Consider the following 19,312-nt stretch of genomic DNA (forward strand, 5'->3'; position numbering starts at 1 on the left):
ATAATGAAAATGTATGTATGTAATGTATGCATGTGTTCATCAGCGTCGTCAGTTTTAGGCGGGAGAATGTTTCATGGTAGACACGACGGGGAGAGAGACGCGCAGATCGCCTACATGGCTCAGTTCGAAAGACCTGCACCAGTCAGTCAGTCAATCAATCAATCAATCAATCACTCAGTCAATCAATCAATCAATCACTACTGATCTGCATTTAGGGCAGTCGCCCAGGTGGCAGATTCCCTATCTGTTGTTTTCTTAGCCTTTTCTTGTATGATGTCAACGAAACTGGAAATTTACTGAACATCTCCCTTGGTAAGTTATTCCAATCCCTAACTCCCCTTCATATAAAGGAATGTTTGCTCCAATTTGTCCTCTTGAATTCCAGGTCTCTCTGGAGGCCACACGCCATTATAATAATAATAATAATAATATTAATAATAATAATATTATTATTATTATTTATTACGGTATACTGAAAAGATGAATTTAATAAATATTTTAATTCGCAAGAATATAATAGTCATTAGCTGTCTTTGTTTTAATTGTTAGATGAGAACGTTTTTGCATGGAAGGTTTTCTCGGAAATAACCCACTAGCGAGTCTATGGTATTGTCAGCTATTTCAAATACTGAGCTGTCCTGACCGTACAGTCGAAGGTTTTCCGCATCGTCATTTCATGTTGGCAAAAAGTTACATTTCTTTTCAATTATTGTGTCAAAAATTTAGCTTCGGTCAATGTGTTGATTGGGGAGACAAGACTGACTTTTGTCACGTTGTATGACATATTCTGCGGGACGAGACGACGAAACGTTTTGGACAACTGGTTGTCACCGTAATTTATACGTTGCCAGAGGGAAATCGCATTAAGGAAAGGAGTTCTGTACCTATGTGTAAACATCCTTAGTCGCTGGGATGATGTTAGCAGTCGCAAACTCTGGGGTGATGAATGAATTAATTTAAACATCTAAGTGATTTCGGCAGAGTACTTCGAAGTAATACTCTGCAAAAGTTGACGATGGGTGAGTAATGTTAACCTGTACTGATATGGGAATAATTGTATTACTGCAACTTCTTTTCTAAGAGACAAACAAATATAGAGCTACAAGTCTTACTGTCACACTACTCTAAATGGATTTTTAAAGGATGTACTCTCCTCTGGCGGGATACATACGCTGATACTTTCTCTAAAGTCGTCGGGCTACGCCCTCCGGGTTTCACTGACAGCTCGTAGGCGACTGTAGCGGTTACAGAGTTATCGATCTGGAAGAGGGGCGTGGCGATACCCAGAGCGGCGAGTTGTTCTAAAAAGCGCCATTCCTGTTGACATGACATGTTGTTTACTCATATTTCCATACTGCATGTTTCACGCGCTATCTGCATATGCCACTCACATTTTTGCCGAATTCAGATATATTTTAATTATTAACTAACAAACGTCACAGTATACCTTTGTTATGCTTGGCTTCAGTTGGTTCTCATATACTCGACAAGGCAGTGTTTTGTGTTGCATTACTTTTTATTGATACAATTGGCTTTACGTCGCACCGACACAGATAGGTCTATAGCGACGATGGGGTAGGAAAGGGCTAGGAGTGGGAAGGAAGCGGCCATGGCCTTAATTAAGGTACAGCCTCAGCATGTGCCTGGTGTGAAAATGGGAAACGACGGAAAACCACCTTCAGGACTGCAACAGTGGAGATCGAACACAATATCTCCCGAATGCAAACTCACAACTACCGTGCCCCTAACCGCACGGTTTTCTGTTGCAAAGGTGTTGGAGGTGTATTTTGAATTTTCAGTATATGTATTATTATTATTATTATTATTAATAGTGGTGGTGGTGGTGGTGGTATTAGTAGTACCACCTGTGGCCATATTTTGTCGGCGTAGCGTAGTGAATATATTCTTCTTATTAAAAAAAAAAAAAACAGCTGCCTTGTTTACCTACTAAGAAATACAAATAATGTAAGATGAACCGAGCCTATATTAATTGAATGTACTACTTAGGAATTAAAATAGCCTCTGATGGCCTAAATGAAGGTTTATGTAGGCCTACCTATTTACTAACATTAACTGGGTTAACAAATGCAAAGAACATTTTTCGTAAAGGAAAGAAATGCGTTTCCAACAGTAAAGTCAAATAAGTAATTTTCAAATAATTTTATAGCAAGTAAACGTATCGATAACAGCTTTTGGTCTTCACTTATAGTTGTAGCTTCTCTGAGTAAGAATCCAAACGAACTGAATATATAACAGCTCTTCCAGATATTAGTCGTATTGCGGAAGGCAGTGACTTGGCGGTCGAGGGACCCTTCTTAATCTTGGTATTTTGACTTTTTTTTTCTTTTTTGGTTAATGTTCGTGTTTCTTATTATCTTCTGGTCTTGATATTTTGAATCATGTTTTGTGCTTTACTTTGTGCCGTGTGTTGTTTTCTATTTATAGCTGTTTTGTGGTACACTTATAGGCTAGTGCATGTGTTGTTTGTTCACGTTAATCGAATGGTTGGTCTGTTATTCTGTATTACGAATATTTTAAGCGTTTACTGAGACAATCTTCTATTAGGACATTACGGGCAGTATCTCGTCCGTAGGCCCTTATCAGTAAGAATTGTATCATCTCGTGATCATCTTATTTGTGGCTAAACAGTCTACTTATATACCACACCGACAATTTAGGTTAGGTGCTGCACACATGCAGTTGTTTCTGCGTTTGGACATTCGATTGCGCTTTTTGGATTTATATGGCAAATTTCGTAGTATGGTTGATTGAATATTCATATTGCTGTAGAATATTTGATATCGTATAGGTTATTTTAATGGTCCATATCCGATTTTCCTCGGTGAAATTATCTCCGTGACGTCATTGTGGGGTACCTTCTACGATGGCTTCTTTGATTTACTTATGTGACGCCGGGCTGAGTGGCTCAGACGGTTGAGGCGCTGGCTTTCTGACTCCAACTTGACAGGTTCGATCCTGGCTCAGTCCGGTGGTATTTGAAAGTGCTCAAATACGTCAGCCTCGTGTCGGTAGATTTACTGGCACGTAGAAGTACTCCTGCGGGACAACATTCCGGCACCTCGGCGTCTCCAAAAGCCGACAATGTAGTTAGTGGGACGTAAAGCAATTATTATTATTATTATTATTATTATTATTATTATTATTATTATTATTATTATTATTATTACTTCTGTGACGCCGTCGTTGACCAAATGACGATGTCTAAGCGTTATTATTATTATTATTATTATTATTCTGACACTTTGGATCAGCTGTTCACCTTTATGTTAGCAGTGGAAAGAACTATTTGACTAGGTAAGACCTATCATTCATAAACAACATTATTACAGGTTAGCCATACACATCAGAGTATTGTCGATTCTTGGGAAGTATCGAGCACTTCAAGTGCTGTATTTATAACTGAATGCAAGATACGTCGCAGAAAGTTTACAAAGGGGCATATTAACATACACATAGCAATAGCCCACGACTCATTCTCAGGACTCATCATTTGTAGATAATAAACAATCGCATTTAATTTAAGAATTAGTCATCTTAAATTCTTCATTCCAGTTTACCAACTAGCCAGATTGCGAATTTTTCCGGTTAGGCATATGAGAACATAAATTCTCAGTGCCCACACTATGAATGTCATTACTCCAGTTCCCGTGGGATCAAAATACACATTAGCAGAGCTCATTCTGAAATTCGCCGTCACATTTTAGTTTCTAAGAAATACTGGGGGTTGATTCCTCCCAAAATGTTGAACCAGTCGCTCAGGAAAGTGACTCTCGTGCTAGCACGGAAACTGAAGGTGTCAACGCTTTACCCCATGAATTTAAGGAGAAAGTTATGCAGTGGCGAAAGAGATTTTAAAATAATCTCGCAGACGAGCAGTTTAACAATGAGATTAACATTTGGAGCGAGTTCTTGGCTTCTGCGATTGATTTTCTCCATGGTCCCAGACATCAGCACGGTACTACTGATACAGGAAAAATAAACAAACGACGGACAACCAAAGAAGATACAGACAGCCAATCAATCCTGAACGGGTAACAATACGGGACCGAATTAAACGCCGCGAAAGATACAAATATCAGCTTAACCAGTATCACTTTTAAAATCAGCGCAGAAAGGCTATTAGCTCGGTTTTGAATTCCAATGCTGAAAGTTGTAAAATTCCTTCGGATGATTTATATCTCTGAAATTATCGGGCAGCCTAATATGATTCAATCCGAATACCCCTTCCATAAGAGTGATATTGGTAGGGAATAAATTGACATTTTATTTAATGATACCATAAGCCCAGGTGAAATCACATTTGTTAATCATATAGCCGTGGACACATCACCCGGCCCGGGCCAGGTCCTCGTCAGTTACCAAAGACCGTATTGCAGTCGACGTAATATCTCGCATTGCTACACGTGTTGAAAACTGGAGTTGTGCTTTCCATTTTCAAAAAAGCCAGGGCCGTTCTAGTCTATAAATGTGGAGATACACTCAATATCAGTAACTGGAGACCTGTCACAATCTGTTATAAGAAGAATAATTGAGCGAGACCTTGACAGGCGTCTTCGTGAACATATTTTCTTAAATCTAAATCAACGAGGATTTACCAACTCCTCTGGTACGCATGTAAACACTGTCATACTCGACTCCCTTCTCCATGAAGCAAAAAACACACAAGCCATTATGACCATTATATTTTTAGATTACAGAAAGCCTTTGACAACGTTTGTCATGATCATTTAAATGACACCAATACCAACCAAACTTGCGAATTTAATCATGAATCGCAAAAGGGATCACACACATTCAGACGCAGGTAAGCCACACAAGACCTCCCTTGATAACTAGAGGAGTTACGGAAGGTTCTCCTCTGTTGCAATCCCTGTACAGTCTCGCTGTCAATCATATTCTGGATGACCTCAGCGAAACTTCCATATCTGTCCAGTATGGCTTTCAACTGACTGCAGATCATGAAGCTCTAACACTTAAGTTTCGACGATGATGTAGTTATTATTGGAAGAGATTCTGAATTAGCTTCCTTTCGTCACGTTACGAGCATTTGTCGCCTGAAACTAATATTATATAGCAAAAAGTGACGGTTGCATGCCAATTCCCGGTAGAGTTATTCCCAGAAGCTCTGCATCTGTGTTCTGTTGTTGGCCTAAGAAGCCGACATGTGGTCGAAATGTTCTTCCACATGTTCCCAAAATGCAGAGAGACAGAATAGTTGTCAAATACTGATGAAAATTCTCATGCTATCGATGAAGATATTATACGATCTGATAGGACCTATCGTATCTTTGTTTGTGGAACTCAATAATCCTAGCAGACCAGCTTTTGTAATAATTTCGTAAAGGAAAAGAGGGTAATCGCCGAAACCGTGAAGACAGGTGAATTGTATCGGTAATTCACGATCACAGTTGCGATGTTCTTTCATTCATTTTCTATTTTCGTAGTTTATACAATTTAAAGTTATAACCTTCAAGCATAGAAATTGTTACCGCAGAGAACACGGAGAGCATCCCATATTCTAGCAACAAGTGTGATATGTGTGGCCTGGTGGAGGTCTTTCTAGTTGACATGCATGGGCGACCTGCGCGTCTGTGTGTTTGAGATGATGATGATGATGATGATGATACGGAGGTACGGAGAGGGTGAAACGTTATGACGGCACATAGCCTACTCCTATCCAGTAACACAAAAGGATCTACTCAAGGTTTAACGTTCTCCTCCGACGTACAAATCGCTATCAGCAGCATCATTTACCCTTATTCCATATGAATATTGTGAAAAGGTTCGAAATTGAATCCAGGCTTTTGACACCCATTGTGGTGATTAGAAATTGTATACCACCACCTCTCCTACCCTGCTAGTCAACATTTCGATTGTGCAAATTCCTTCCACCAGCGGAACTGGAAGCCTCTAACCACGCTGTCAGAGCTGTCGACGCCTTAACGATCGTGACCACGTGGGGGCTTAGCAACAAGTAAGAACCAAAGTGGTGATAACTGGAAGAAATTTTGTACAACCACCTTTTAATTATTAGACGTAGGTATGTGTTAATTTGTTTAATGCCTTTACCAGCTAATTTCTCCTCTGTCCGTTGGCAGGCATTGAAGGCTAGGAAATTTTGCGTGACGCTGATGGGTTTCTTTGTTGTACGTTATCGGCCCGTTGTCTCTAGTTAATTGATTCGACACTTTACATTGTTACTCCTCTGAATACTTCCACATTCAATTTTCACCAGCAGTTTCATCGTGGCTGTAAACAATGTACGTCAGATTAAAGCCAATTATATTGACACTCATTGCTTCACGGGAGGCACTGGCTCTCTACCACCAGCCCCCTTTTCTCTTTCTTTTCTCCGACGCCCATCTCTCGGTGTTTCTTCTTAATACGTCTGACCTGTAGAGTAATTTTTTATTAATACATTTGACCTGTAGAATAATTTGTCCTGAAATAATGGGTGTACTATTGTTGGACATCTCCTAGAGGACATCAACAGGCTATATTATCTGTCTCAAAAGTTAATAAACTTAAATTTCCGTCGTCAACACGTAACGAACGCTGCTTTAAAGAACAGATGACGTGGTAAAAATTAACTGGAGTAAACAAGTATGATGGATTAATTGTGGCGCCTTTTTCGGTGAATAGCATATTGCGTATCAGTATGGGTTTTCTTCTTATACTGCTCTGCATAACCCTAACCTCTTATTACACAGCTCATATGTGGTCAGACCAACTGTGTGTGTTTTTTTTTTTTGTACGCGCAACTTTTAGTGATACCTAGGCTCCCTAGTGCTGAATCGGTAGACCTCTGTTATCTTATAGGGGCCGATGACCTTCGATGTTAGGCCCCTTAAAACAAGCATCATCATCATCGGTTATCTTCGAGATTCGTATTGGCAACCTTTAAAACACAAACTATGAATCGCTTATGCATCGCCGTGAGACATCTGGCGTACACTTTACATACTAGAACTGTTGTTGTTTACACAGCAAAGCCATGCTAGGAAGAAGATTCGCATCGAGAAATGTTATACAGTATAATGTGTGTGTGACACAGTTGTTGGCTGAACATAATGAAGGTTTAGAAAATCCATATCGATCGATCATACTATCGATTCAATTCAGATTTCATTTCCATTCAGTAGGCAGTTTTACCGGAACCGAGAATGCTCTCTCCTTACTCCTCACCGCCGTAACACCAGGTATCACTAAAAGTTGCGCGTACAATATGTAATGTACCCGTATTAGCCAATTGATAGCATGTGACTCGCACCCAACACTTATCCTTAAATAAATCCGAGCAATACATTAAATTAAATACAAATTTATTAAAGTTAAACAATCATCAACCAAAGTGCTGAAAGAAACAACAGCAATAGGGCTTTAGTCTCTGAAGAAATATTAATTCTCTTTCTTCATTTGTTAGAATGCATCTCCATCCAATGGAACCTAACTTCGCCGAAGCCCGTTTTCTACATCTGTTAACAGATATCAGTAAAATTACTTACCAGCATAAATTAAACTAGATGGACTTACTACTCAAAATATTAAAAAAAAATAATGCACATCACTTCTTGAACAACAAATCTCACATTCTAAGATCAATTAATTCCTGAAGTAATTCTAAGGACAATTCTACTTTACATCTTGCTCAACTGATTGTCATACACTAATTTAACTTCCTCGTCTCAGCCTTCCTTAATTCCTTCGTTAATTAAATTTTGCTCAAGTTTCCTAAACTAACCAGACTTTACTGAAAACTTCTGGTATGCATCATTTGGTATATAAATGTGTCCCCATGTAAATTTTATTCGAACTCTAATTCAATAAATTATCACAACTATTCCATTTTACACTATCTTAGCTTGACATTTTATCAGTTAATTGACTTGTTGTTCAATCCTGACACTTGCCGTGCCTGTCAAACTACTCTCACTGTAATAACCAATAAAATAACGATCATTGATCACACATTCTCTCCATTTCTAGAAATCCCTACACAACGCTGGATAAGACAACAGTGCAGCAATCAATCGTGTCACATATCAAGCAATAACACACAATCCAAAAATAATTACAAGTATCTCACCGTTGTACTGAAACACAAGCACAAAGAAAACTACACAGAAACTATCTGCAGGGTCCCCAATTTAAGTGTACAGTTAGAAAGCCTCACGTTTATTCTAATTTTAACTCTTGATTTTTATTTATACTACAAAGGATGACGTCTCAAAGATGACGCTAATCACAACAATCAGATTAGTCATGACTGCTAATCGAATTCTATCTATCAGCGTAAGATGAAATCCATTAGGCACAGCGTAGAAAGTATCCAAGTCCACCGAAGTCATGGTGGAAGAAAACACTATCATCTAAAATCTTTTGTGGACGTAACAGTCTTAACACTTATCACAATCCTAACTCACCAAGGCACTCGCGGACAGGTTTCCAAAACCTGTAATTTTCCAACGGACCGTTTACAAAATCCACAGTGAGCACCTCAAACTACAAATGGTTACCCAAGCGCATCGCAATTAATTAATTTCAACATTACCACTTTTAAATTCCCGAATACCTTATTTATTCCTAATCAACATCGCCATGAAATTTACAAGGAAAATCCTAGATGACAAAATCCTCGCAACCTAATCATCCCTATACGCCCAAAATAATGGTTTATTTAGTAACAGTCATTAAGTTTGTATAGAACTGAAACATCATCACGATTATCGTAAGGGATTATGAATGTTGTGTCAAATGATCCATTATTATTATTATTATTATTATTATTATTATTATTATTATTATTAAGATTTATGGGCAATCGTAAGCAGTAGCATGGGACACCTAAATTAACACACTGCTCCATTTGAAATACCACAACCCTACATGACAATCTGAAAGAGAGACATTATCTATACAAACTCTTAATGGTCTAGAGATGCTACTTTGAAAGAAATGCGCGAGAATAGTTTACAAATCTACTTAAGTGAACATTTCTACTTATAGTAAATGTTTTGATTCGGCAGATACAATTCGTTGTCTTCATTCTACTTCAGGATATCCCCATCGAACTAAGGCCTTGCGTCACATTTAATGGTGCCTTTCCATTCTGGCGGTGGTGATGATTTCACAGGTCCAGTGATCGGTCCTTAGACGAAGACACATCTTGTTCCGCAATCACCAGAGTCTTCCACAACGAAGTAAATTGTACCTGAAACTGATAACGAAATTAGGATTCCACTCAACACTCCGACCACAATATTATGATTTGCAGTAATAAACTTAACTGGTGCGACTGCCTGGCAGAATGAAAAGTGAGATTAAAAATGTATCACATACCGACAACGTCTGCCGCGCTGACGTAAGAAAGGAAGTCGCCTGCTATTGGCAATCAGATACCTCACTAGAACATTACATGTAACCACTACGTCGCTTGTAATACCTAGCCTAACATGGTAGCTTCAATACATATGCGCAAGTTGACACGGCTCGTTCTGCTGTAAGGTCTTCCCTTCTTCTTGCTCGCTAGCGAACGAAACAAGGTAAACAAGTAACCTCGCTCGGCCGTCAGGATGTCCAAAGCACTCTGAGCAGCAGATATTTTACCCGCTCCAATTAAATCACTCAGTCGGACACTGTATGTATGTATGTATGTATGTGCTACGTGCTGGATTGCTTCTAACGCAATTTTTGTTTTTTGTTTTTCAGCTTGAAGAAAGATGCCGACAAACGCACCTGCTGCGCCCGAAAACGGGGCTCCCCGCTCCGAGTTGCAAGAGCTGCAACTGAAGGCGGGTCAGGTTACAGATGAGGTAAGTGTTCTGAGAAATAATCTACTTAATGAAATAACTCAAGGGTTATAAACATAAAGCGGATAATTACAGACTAGTCAGCTTGGCATGTGTTGCATATAAGCTTTGGGAAACCATCCTTTCTGAATTTATTAGACATTTTTCGAAATTTCTAACTGGTTTGATAGAAGGCAGTTTTGGTTTAGGATAGGTTATTCCACTGAAGCTCATCTTGTAGAATCCCAGCAAGATATGGCAGATAATTCAGGTTTGCTTGTTCAGACTGACTTTATCACGATTGACCTATCTAAGGCATTTGATAGGGTAGATCTTGGGAAGGAGACTACTGACAAAAATGTGTGCCACTGGACTAAACGAAAGAGCGAGTGGGTGGCTGTATTTTTAGAAAATAGAACTCAAAGAATTCGAGTAGGTGAAGCATTTTCTGGGCCTGTAATCATTAAGAGAGGAAATCGTCAAGGCAGTATTATGGGACCTTTATATTTTTATATATACGTAAATGATATGAGTAAAGAACTGGACTCAGAGATAAGTTTTCTGTGGATGATGTTATACTCAATAGAGTAATAAATAAGTCACAAGATTGTGAGCGATTGCAAGAAACATCGACACTGTAGTGAGATAGACAGATGACGATAAACTGGATGAAAACTTAGGTTACGAGTTTCACAAAGAGGGGAAAGTCCTCTCAGTTTTAATTACTGCGTTGATTGGGTGAAGGTTCCTAATGGGGATCACTGTTGAAGTAACTGTTAATATAAGGGAAGATCGTTGGGGGTAATCGCATAAATGGGATTGTAAATCAAGGGGGCTGTGCGTGGTTTTTGTTAAGAGGACAAATTGGGGCAAATATTAGTTATAGGAAGATGAGTTAAGGATTGGAATAATTTATCAAAGGAGATGTTGGATATATTTCCAAATTCTTTGAAATTATTTAAGAAAACACTAGGGAATCTGCCACCTGGGTGTCTGCCTTAAATGCAGATCAGTGGTGTTTGATTGAATTGAACTCCTTGCGATGAAACTAGACACTTGTTCATTTAATTCTACGTTATTAAAAACGATGAAAAGTCATGTTACTTGCGTTGCTGGGCCTGCGGTTTCCTAGTCTGGGGCCAGCTTTTTAATCAGCTTAATCTCAAGTTATCCTCACGAGCCTGAGCCTTGAATACATCACTTTACCAAACCTTCATACTAGTCTCTTCACTCGTGATAGAGCCGGAGTTTGAGTCTGAGGCCTCCCAGACAGCATATTGTTAACCTGACCGCTAATATAACAAAGATCATATTCGAAGAAAATCTGAATAAGAAATATATTTAGCTCGGAGTGTTTCTGGAATTTTTATAAATCTAGATTCATTGCGAAGGACGGTACGGTTTAAGTACCGGTCAAGTCGTACAGTGAATTGGACTACACATTTTCTCGCTCTTTCATGACTGTAGTCAGTAGGGAGGGGACTTAGGCCATGTGTTATGGTTCATTATCTTGACTGACTGACTGACTGACTTACAACCGAGCTCGATAGCTGCAGTCGCTTAAGTGCGGCCGGTATCCAGAAATCGGGAGATAGTGGGTTCAAATCCCACTGTCGGCAGCCCTGAAGATGGTTTTCTGTGGTTTCCCATTTTCACACAAGGCAAATGCTGGGGCTATACCTTAATTAAGGTCACGGCCGCTTCCTTCCCATTCCTAGGCCTTTCCCATCCCATCGTCGCCATAAGACATGTCTGTGTCGGTGCGACGTAAAGCAAATAGCAAAAAAGAAAAAAAAGACTGACTTGCTTGCTTAGGTGGAATTTTCAAATACTACCTTCTTCAGCTTATTTCAAGTTTATTCTGGGGGCTCTGGAACCACCCAGGCTCATTTTGGATCTGGTCGGGGGTTTGCCCCACCAGTTAGGTTACCCGGTGTCAAACTAAACTGATTGGCAGTAAAAACACAACACAGGACAAAGATCCCGTAGAAAGGAACAAAACGGAAGCGTGATAAACACTACACACCCAGAAAACACCAAAAGAACATAGTAAAAGGCAAACTTACCTCCAGGTGGTAGAAAAAAAAAACAGGTGGATCAAGCTACCAACCGACAGTGTGTCAAATAAATGTTGCGTGGAAATAAAGACCAAACTTTCTTTTTTTTTAAAAAAGAAAATATATAATTCATGAAACTCAGATTAACAAATGTTAAATAAATGACATCCTCGTAGTTAGTAATATTTAAAAAAAACTAGGTACCAGAAACCAAATAAAATTAGGTGACATAGGTTTAAAATAAGGAGGCCTTTAGAATTTTAAAAGATTAATTTAAGTTAGGTAAAATAAGGGAAACAGACCTCACTTAAAACCACAGGAAAAACACAGTTAAACTCAAGAAACACCAAAAGATAAAATTAAAGAAAAATTATTTTAAAACCGCCGGACGGTAAGAAAGTAATGAGAGTAAATAAATTGGTACCTAGAGCTTGAAAAAGACCAAAATTAAGGAATTAAAACACCAAACGCCAGTCGGCAAGAAAGATATAGTCTGCAGGAAGTATTACAAACACCTCAACCTGTTTACTTAGTAACAACCACCAAATCAATTATCAGTGGATTCCATATGGAAAGGATACCATGTTAAAAATTAGAAAATACAACCTTCTTGGTTCACCGTTATTCCATGAGAGATACAAACTCTCTATCCGTTTCACATCAACAAACTGGTACCATTAATACGGTGGGAGTTCCAGTCATGGGATGCTAAGTGCTTTACGTAAAAATTTACCAAGGGAAAGAAAGCCACCACAACAAACGTAGAAGGAAAAGGAAAGAAATCAACTGGGGTGCCCGAGAAACAGTAAATGCGCAACGGGGTGACAAAATACTGAAACAACATCAGACAGGGTAGTCTCCCAACATAAAAATCATCACCAACATCATTCCTTTTCAAAAATCAACATCCATTACCCCGGCAACAAAAGCAATTGTTAAACCATGGGAGAACCAATCCCAAAGGAAGAACCAACAATGGCACCAAAACAATGGAGGCCAGAAGGGCAAAGATTATACGCAAAACACGATTAAAGCCCCCCAAAAAAAAAGGTAAATAAAATTAAAATAAACCAGCATAGCACAAGCAATCCCTACTGGATCTTCCACGTATTACTCCACTTTTAAAACCAAAATAAATTTCAGAGCAGCAGTAACATCTTTACGGCGTGATGATAATAATAATAATAATAATAATAATGAAAATTTTACACCACTGCTTTTCTTTGGAAATTACCCCCAGTAACACTTAAATTCCATTACAAGAAATGTTATACACTAGGTAACTGAATTAACAAGGACTTTTCAACCCGATACTTGGTTTTGGAAGAGCACAATAATTTTTCCCAACAGTGAAAAGGTCCACATCATTATAATCGAAACGCACAAGTTGCTAATTAATAAGTTTCCTCCGAAGAAATCACATGAACAGTTTTCCGTTGATGAAAATACTAAAATAACAAGGTTGACTTACGGTTGGTTGGTTCTTCAATCAGTAGAATGATAATTCATGGCTCGGCCATGTGTACTTTACCAAGTTGGAGATCTTCCTTGCAGCTTTTTAAAACAATCACTCACTACGAGGTTACAAATACAGGAAAAAGAAAATATTTTTAGGGTGTGGGGCACATCCCCACATCCTTACGATTTGCTATCCACCGTCCATGATGATATCCCAAAGCATCGCCTTGAGTACAGAACGCCAACGACCTTTAGCCATGTTTACCAAGCCGCAACTGCCTGCTCGCTTTGCTTCCCTCTCTCTCGCCCCAGAGAGAGTGACTACATCAAGATGGCTGACACCAAGCGCTGATTGGCCGGAGCAGCTTCAAGAAGAAAGCGACAAATAGTTCTCATCATAGCCGTAGATGGCGGTAACGATCAGAGCTCACATGCGCTCGCTGAGTTAAACATGAAATATTGTGAGAACACCGTTGAAAGCAGAAGAAAATTAGAATACAGTTTTCTACACCGTAATAGGCAAACTCAAAACGTTGGTGGAAAGGAGACAAACGAAACCTCGGTTTCAGCCTCCCCCCCTTTAAGGGTTACATATCTTCTTACATCACTCCATGACGAAGTCCAGTGTATGAAATTAAGCTAGATTTTAAGTGTTTCAGTCCACAACAAATAAAAGTCACTGGTACCAAGTCCATCTCCAGATTGTCATAGCATGCAGAAGTTAAAGCATTCCAAAACGGGCAATGTACATAGCTCAGCACCAATCAACCATTAAGTTCATTAAACACAGTTCAAGGTCCGGAAGTTATAGGATACGATAAACTTACACAGCGCCACAACACAGTTTTTCTTTTGAAATTCACCATCTCCAAACAGTTTAAGGATTCAATTTTCCTACATGTTTTACACCAAGTTCGCTTTAGATTACCTTTCACATACAGATTCATAGCAAACGCTTTACCATAACCATTCCTGAGTTCATGTGGAATCTGGAAGTTTTTAAAAGTTTTCACATAACCAGAATCAATGTTCTTCGCTTGCAGACTTCAATCACCAAACACACCTTGTTTACAAGAGAAGTTCAATGGACCTTTAGAAACCAGTATTTTAAGTCCACTACAGTCCAGGGTAGATCACCTAACATTTCTTACAATACCCTTCCAACCTTTAAACCAATTTTCTTTATTAAATCGGGTTGCTAATAAAGAAACGCACCATCAAGATTGTTTCAATTACAGTGAAATGGCCCGTAAAAGAAAAAACAAGGACCAAAGGGAGGGAAGAAAAATGCAACGTTGGTGAGTAATCATACATAAGGTGATAAAATCCAAAATATCCAGGTCACGTGATAAATTAGGTTGGCACTAGTGTATATCTTTGGCTTGAGAAGGTACCAAGAGCAAGGAAAAGGAAAAAAAGGAAAAGAAAAGGAAGGGAACCTTACTAAACAGAATATACTCCCCCAAAAAAAAATAGCAAGGAGCAAAATTACAATAACAGAAAAGTCACAAGCATACAATCGGAGCACAATCAAAGTTTCCGATATCAGAAGGAAACCACCTTAAATAAGGTCAATTAAAATTTACACAAATCAATTAAGGGGAATTAAAGCCCTCAACGAAGGAGCACACTTACACATTAAATACAACACGGTAGTAGGCTACGCACAGACACAGCTTAACCTAGGAAAGGAAAACTAAACGAACCCCAATTACTCACTTTAGGGAGTTCCAACAAGATGAGGAGACGGTAGATACATGATAGCAAAAAAAAGAAAATACCACGTACCTCGAAAAATACAGTTTAGGAAATAGGCAACATGACCATGCAATTCCACAGAACTGCCACAGGAACGCCGCAGAACCACCCACAGTGGGGCCAACTAAAGGCTAGCTTACTAAATATACTACAGAAATCTTCCCGAAAATTAGTAATACTCAGGTTTACAGTGCCACACAAGAAATCACATACATAACCCAGTAGAAGGAAAATATGAAACAGTATAGCGATCAGAATAAGTACACCAGAATGACAAGTTTAGCAAAAAACAAATCCATGGCTACAGGGTAAAGGTTTACTCAGAAAGAGCAAATTGATAGAACGGACGGAGACATCTAGAGCTCAAATAGATGGAGGGCACGCGTTCAAGTTGGTCATCAACGACCAAACTATCAACAGCATCAGGTAACGAGTAACCGGGATGGACAGAATTAAATTTCACAAGACCATAGCAGTACCATGGGAAAAACATAACAGGAGAGGTTTAGAGAAAATAAAATTTCACGAGTTTAGAGACAAGCACAACCCAAAGACCAACCAACGTCCGCTAACTCCAGTTATTTCCCACCCGGACAGCTAATCAAATTAAAAGGAACGTGAAATACGCCTCAGATCAGTTGACCAGCAGGAAGAAGGGGAACCATGTCCTACACAACATAACCTACCAGTAGCCCGTCAGGACCTCGACACAAATCGGACTAAAGATAAGTGACATCACCCTGTTGCTCAACAGCAGACAGGTACCTATCTCCATTTCCCAAGGAGATGAGGTAAATAAAAGAATAAATGGCAGAGACGAGGCAGGACGATAGAAAAAATATTCCATAAGACTAGGAAGAAGGAAGGAAGGCTACCCACAAACCTCATGATCCTTTAGCGGAAGGACGCTAGCATACATCCAGAGTATCCTCAAATAATCCCATACTTATTCGGAGAAACACCGAACGATAGATGTTAAAACGACCATATCGACAAGCATCGAAATCCACCAAGCAACACCTAGAGCGGTAGGTCGACATAAAATGAACTAATAGCAATAATAAAGGAATACATGATGACGTCAGAGAAACAGGTTATGCATGAAAACAAGGGAATGGCAGAAACAAAATACAACAGGAAACCAGTTACCTAAATCTACCTTCATACAATACTACAAGAGTTGCGTGCAACCTAAAAACAACAATTCCCAAATCTACCAGGACACAGGAGAAATCAGAAGGCCGAACAATCTTCCATCAAGTGTCATAACTACCCAATAACGACTACACAACATCAAAACGACAATAACTTCCAAAAACATGTGCCAGCCCATCAGGGATTAAAAGATTTCACAATCTTCAACACCATGTTAAGAAGTCAACATGCGACCATCAAAATTTTACACATCAAACAACACTTCGGTACCGAAATAACACCACCAGATACAGGCCCAACACCAAACCTATCGCGGCTAAAGAAGTAGAATTCTCAGGTTAAGGACCTTACTTTGACAACCAAACGCTACAACAACAGGTAGATAAGGTAGGATACTCGACATACTACAAGAGCACACAACTCGCATAGAACAGCACAGAACAGGAAACAGACCAAATAATTTGAAACAAGGAACCTGGCGAAGAAAGCTTCCAGAGGAGCACGGAACTAAAAGATGATCGTGGGGCAACAGAAAACAATAATGAAAAGGGAATTTCCAACAGTTATCAAATTGAGTACGAAGAACTTTTAGGAACAACGAGCTAGCTACGAGCCAATCTCAAAAGGAATTCACAACTCCCAAAGACATGGGAATAGTAAGGAACAGGACATTAGATGAATTAGCAAGGGAGGAGCACCTATTACCAACCGTCAGGCAGTGGAGAACCAGGAAGACGCAAGTCCATGCACAAGGCAAACAGGTTACCACTCTCAACACCAATCAACAGAGCTCCTTCACAACTAATCACATCCGCCAAAGATTTAACATAAAGAAGGCTTCACTGACATTAGAAGGGTTTTTCAACCTACACCATTTAACAAATGATATTACAAGGGAAACCAAGTCTTGGGATGACACCTTACTATCAGCAGGAAAGAGCAATCTTACAGTAGAAATGAAACAAACAACCCAGAGACAGAAGAACCAGAGAAACCATGATAATGTACAACATCTCGAAAGGGAGCCCTAACCCCACATTGCATAGGCAAATCACGATGAAAATCAATAGCTACAGATTATGCAGACTTAATTTTTTTTTTGGGAGAACAATCCAGGGTTGTAGACAAACCCAAGCTACCCTAGAATGGGAACAAGAAATAGAACCTAGCAGGGCACGGAAAGATAGCACAAGCAGAACGATTTTAACCAACAAGTTTTAACTTAACACGGGTAGATAGACAAGAAATTCACCATATAGCGGAGCTACAAGGTCTGCATAAGATAATAAGCTTCACATGCCAAGTCCGTTTCATCACGAAAAATCAACAAGAGACCTTACAGGATAATTTTCCCAGACCTATCAAAGGAAAAACTCACACAGGAAACCATCATAAGCCAGGGAATCAATACAGAGATTAAAAATCAGAAAATATTACACGGTTTACACACCACCCATGAATTAACCCTAATTAGCCCACTAAAGGTAGTTCTTAGGCGCATCTTTAAACCGTACACCACATCCTACCAAAGGTTGTACCAAACACCAAAATTAAAGGGAAACCAAAAGGGAAACTACACCTTAACCAGATTTGATTTGAGACAGATGAACCCGCCTAATTCTCTTAGCGATGGGATCACTAACTAACACTGATACAGGGGACAAGAACTGCAAAATGGTACAAGGTCCTTGGTACCTGGGAGCCAGTTTAGCAGTAAATTTTTTGATAGCTTTACTAATTGGGTAGCATTTAATGAAGACTTGGTCTCCAACCTTCAACCTTGTTGTTTTTCTACCCTTGTTGTACCGTTTCTTAGCCTTCTCGTACGATACAGACAGATTTTTCCTCGCTTCATCCCAAATTTTCTGAAGATCATTGGGCTTAGACAGGTCAGGAAGAAGGTCATCGATTCCAAGTAGGTTGGACATGGGCGAATACGGAGGGTAACCAAACATCAGAGACATAGGCGTCCTACCATGAGTTTCGTGTAAGGCTGAGTTGAACGCATGGGCCAACCAGTGCAGGCAAGAATCCCACTTGGACTGATTGTTATGATGAAACGCAATCAAGGCGGACTTTAGATTCCTGTTCATTCTCTCAGCGTAAGATGGGTTAGGATAGTATGGAGTAGTAGTTACATGTGAGATGCACAACTCAAATAAATATTTCCTGAATGAATGGCTGGTGAAAGAACTGGCATTGTCGGAAACTAAAAACTTGGGAGGACCAAAGGATGCAAAGATAGAGTTCAAACAACTGATAGTCGTTCGAGTGTCAGTAGATCTCGTAGGGATAATCCAGCTGAATCGAGAAAAGGCATCAATGCACACGAAGATGTGGGTGTTTCCTAAGGTAGAACGGGGGAGTGGACCCAAGAAATCGATGAAGAGCCGTTCCATTGGGCGAGAGGCTTGAGAAGAAGATAAAAATCCCACACGGTTGTTCAAACTCGGTTTACTAATAGCACAGGCTTGACAAGATTTCACCATGTTTCTAATGTCATTATCCATCTTTTTCCAAATGAAGATCTGTCTAATCTTTTCCCTAGTCTTGAACGTACCCAAATGTCCCCCAATGGGAGAGCAGTGATAATATTTGAAAATTTCCGGGACAAGGACCCTAGGGACAACAATTTTGAAATTCCGACTCTTTCGACCTTTACAACAAAGAACACCCTTAACAAGAGAGTATGGCTTTACTACAGATCCTCCGTTAAGCTTATCAATGATATCCTTCAAATCTGGATCAGTTTTCTGATGATCAGCAATTTCATGATATAGTAGAGGAAGATCCGAAAGAATGGCATTAACTCCAAAGACGTTAGTTACAACTTCTTTATCATCAGGATTTACATCGGTGCCAAAATTATCTTCAAACATCCTACTTAGGCCGTCGGCGATGACGTTCTCAGAACCCCTGATATGCCTGACATTGAAATTGAAAGATGAAATCCTCAAAGCCCATCTAGTGATACGACCAGTTCTCTTGGGTCGGTTTAATACCCAAGAAAGAGCTTGGTTGTCAGTCTCGAGATCAAAATTAACATGCTCGATGAAGGGTCTGAATTTTTCCAGG

General features: G+C 39.5%; 1 protein-coding gene across 7 annotated transcripts in view; it reads left to right on the plus strand.

Moving 5' to 3' along the window:
* Snap25 (Synaptosomal-associated protein 25kDa) overlaps positions 1-19,312 on the plus strand; it is a 475,798-nt gene that overhangs the window by 218,651 nt on the left and 237,835 nt on the right. For all 7 annotated transcript variants that reach the window (XM_067140197.2, XM_067140191.2, XM_067140193.2 and 4 more), the window contains one exon: positions 9,730-9,833. In XM_067140197.2, coding sequence (XP_066996298.1) covers positions 9,741-9,833 — 93 coding nt within the window. In that variant the 5' untranslated portion in view covers positions 9,730-9,740. The remainder of the gene's footprint in view (positions 1-9,729; positions 9,834-19,312) is intronic.

This window comes from Anabrus simplex, chromosome 2 (assembly GCF_040414725.1).
Source record: "Anabrus simplex isolate iqAnaSimp1 chromosome 2, ASM4041472v1, whole genome shotgun sequence".
Classification (NCBI taxonomy): domain Eukaryota; kingdom Metazoa; phylum Arthropoda; class Insecta; order Orthoptera; family Tettigoniidae; genus Anabrus; species Anabrus simplex.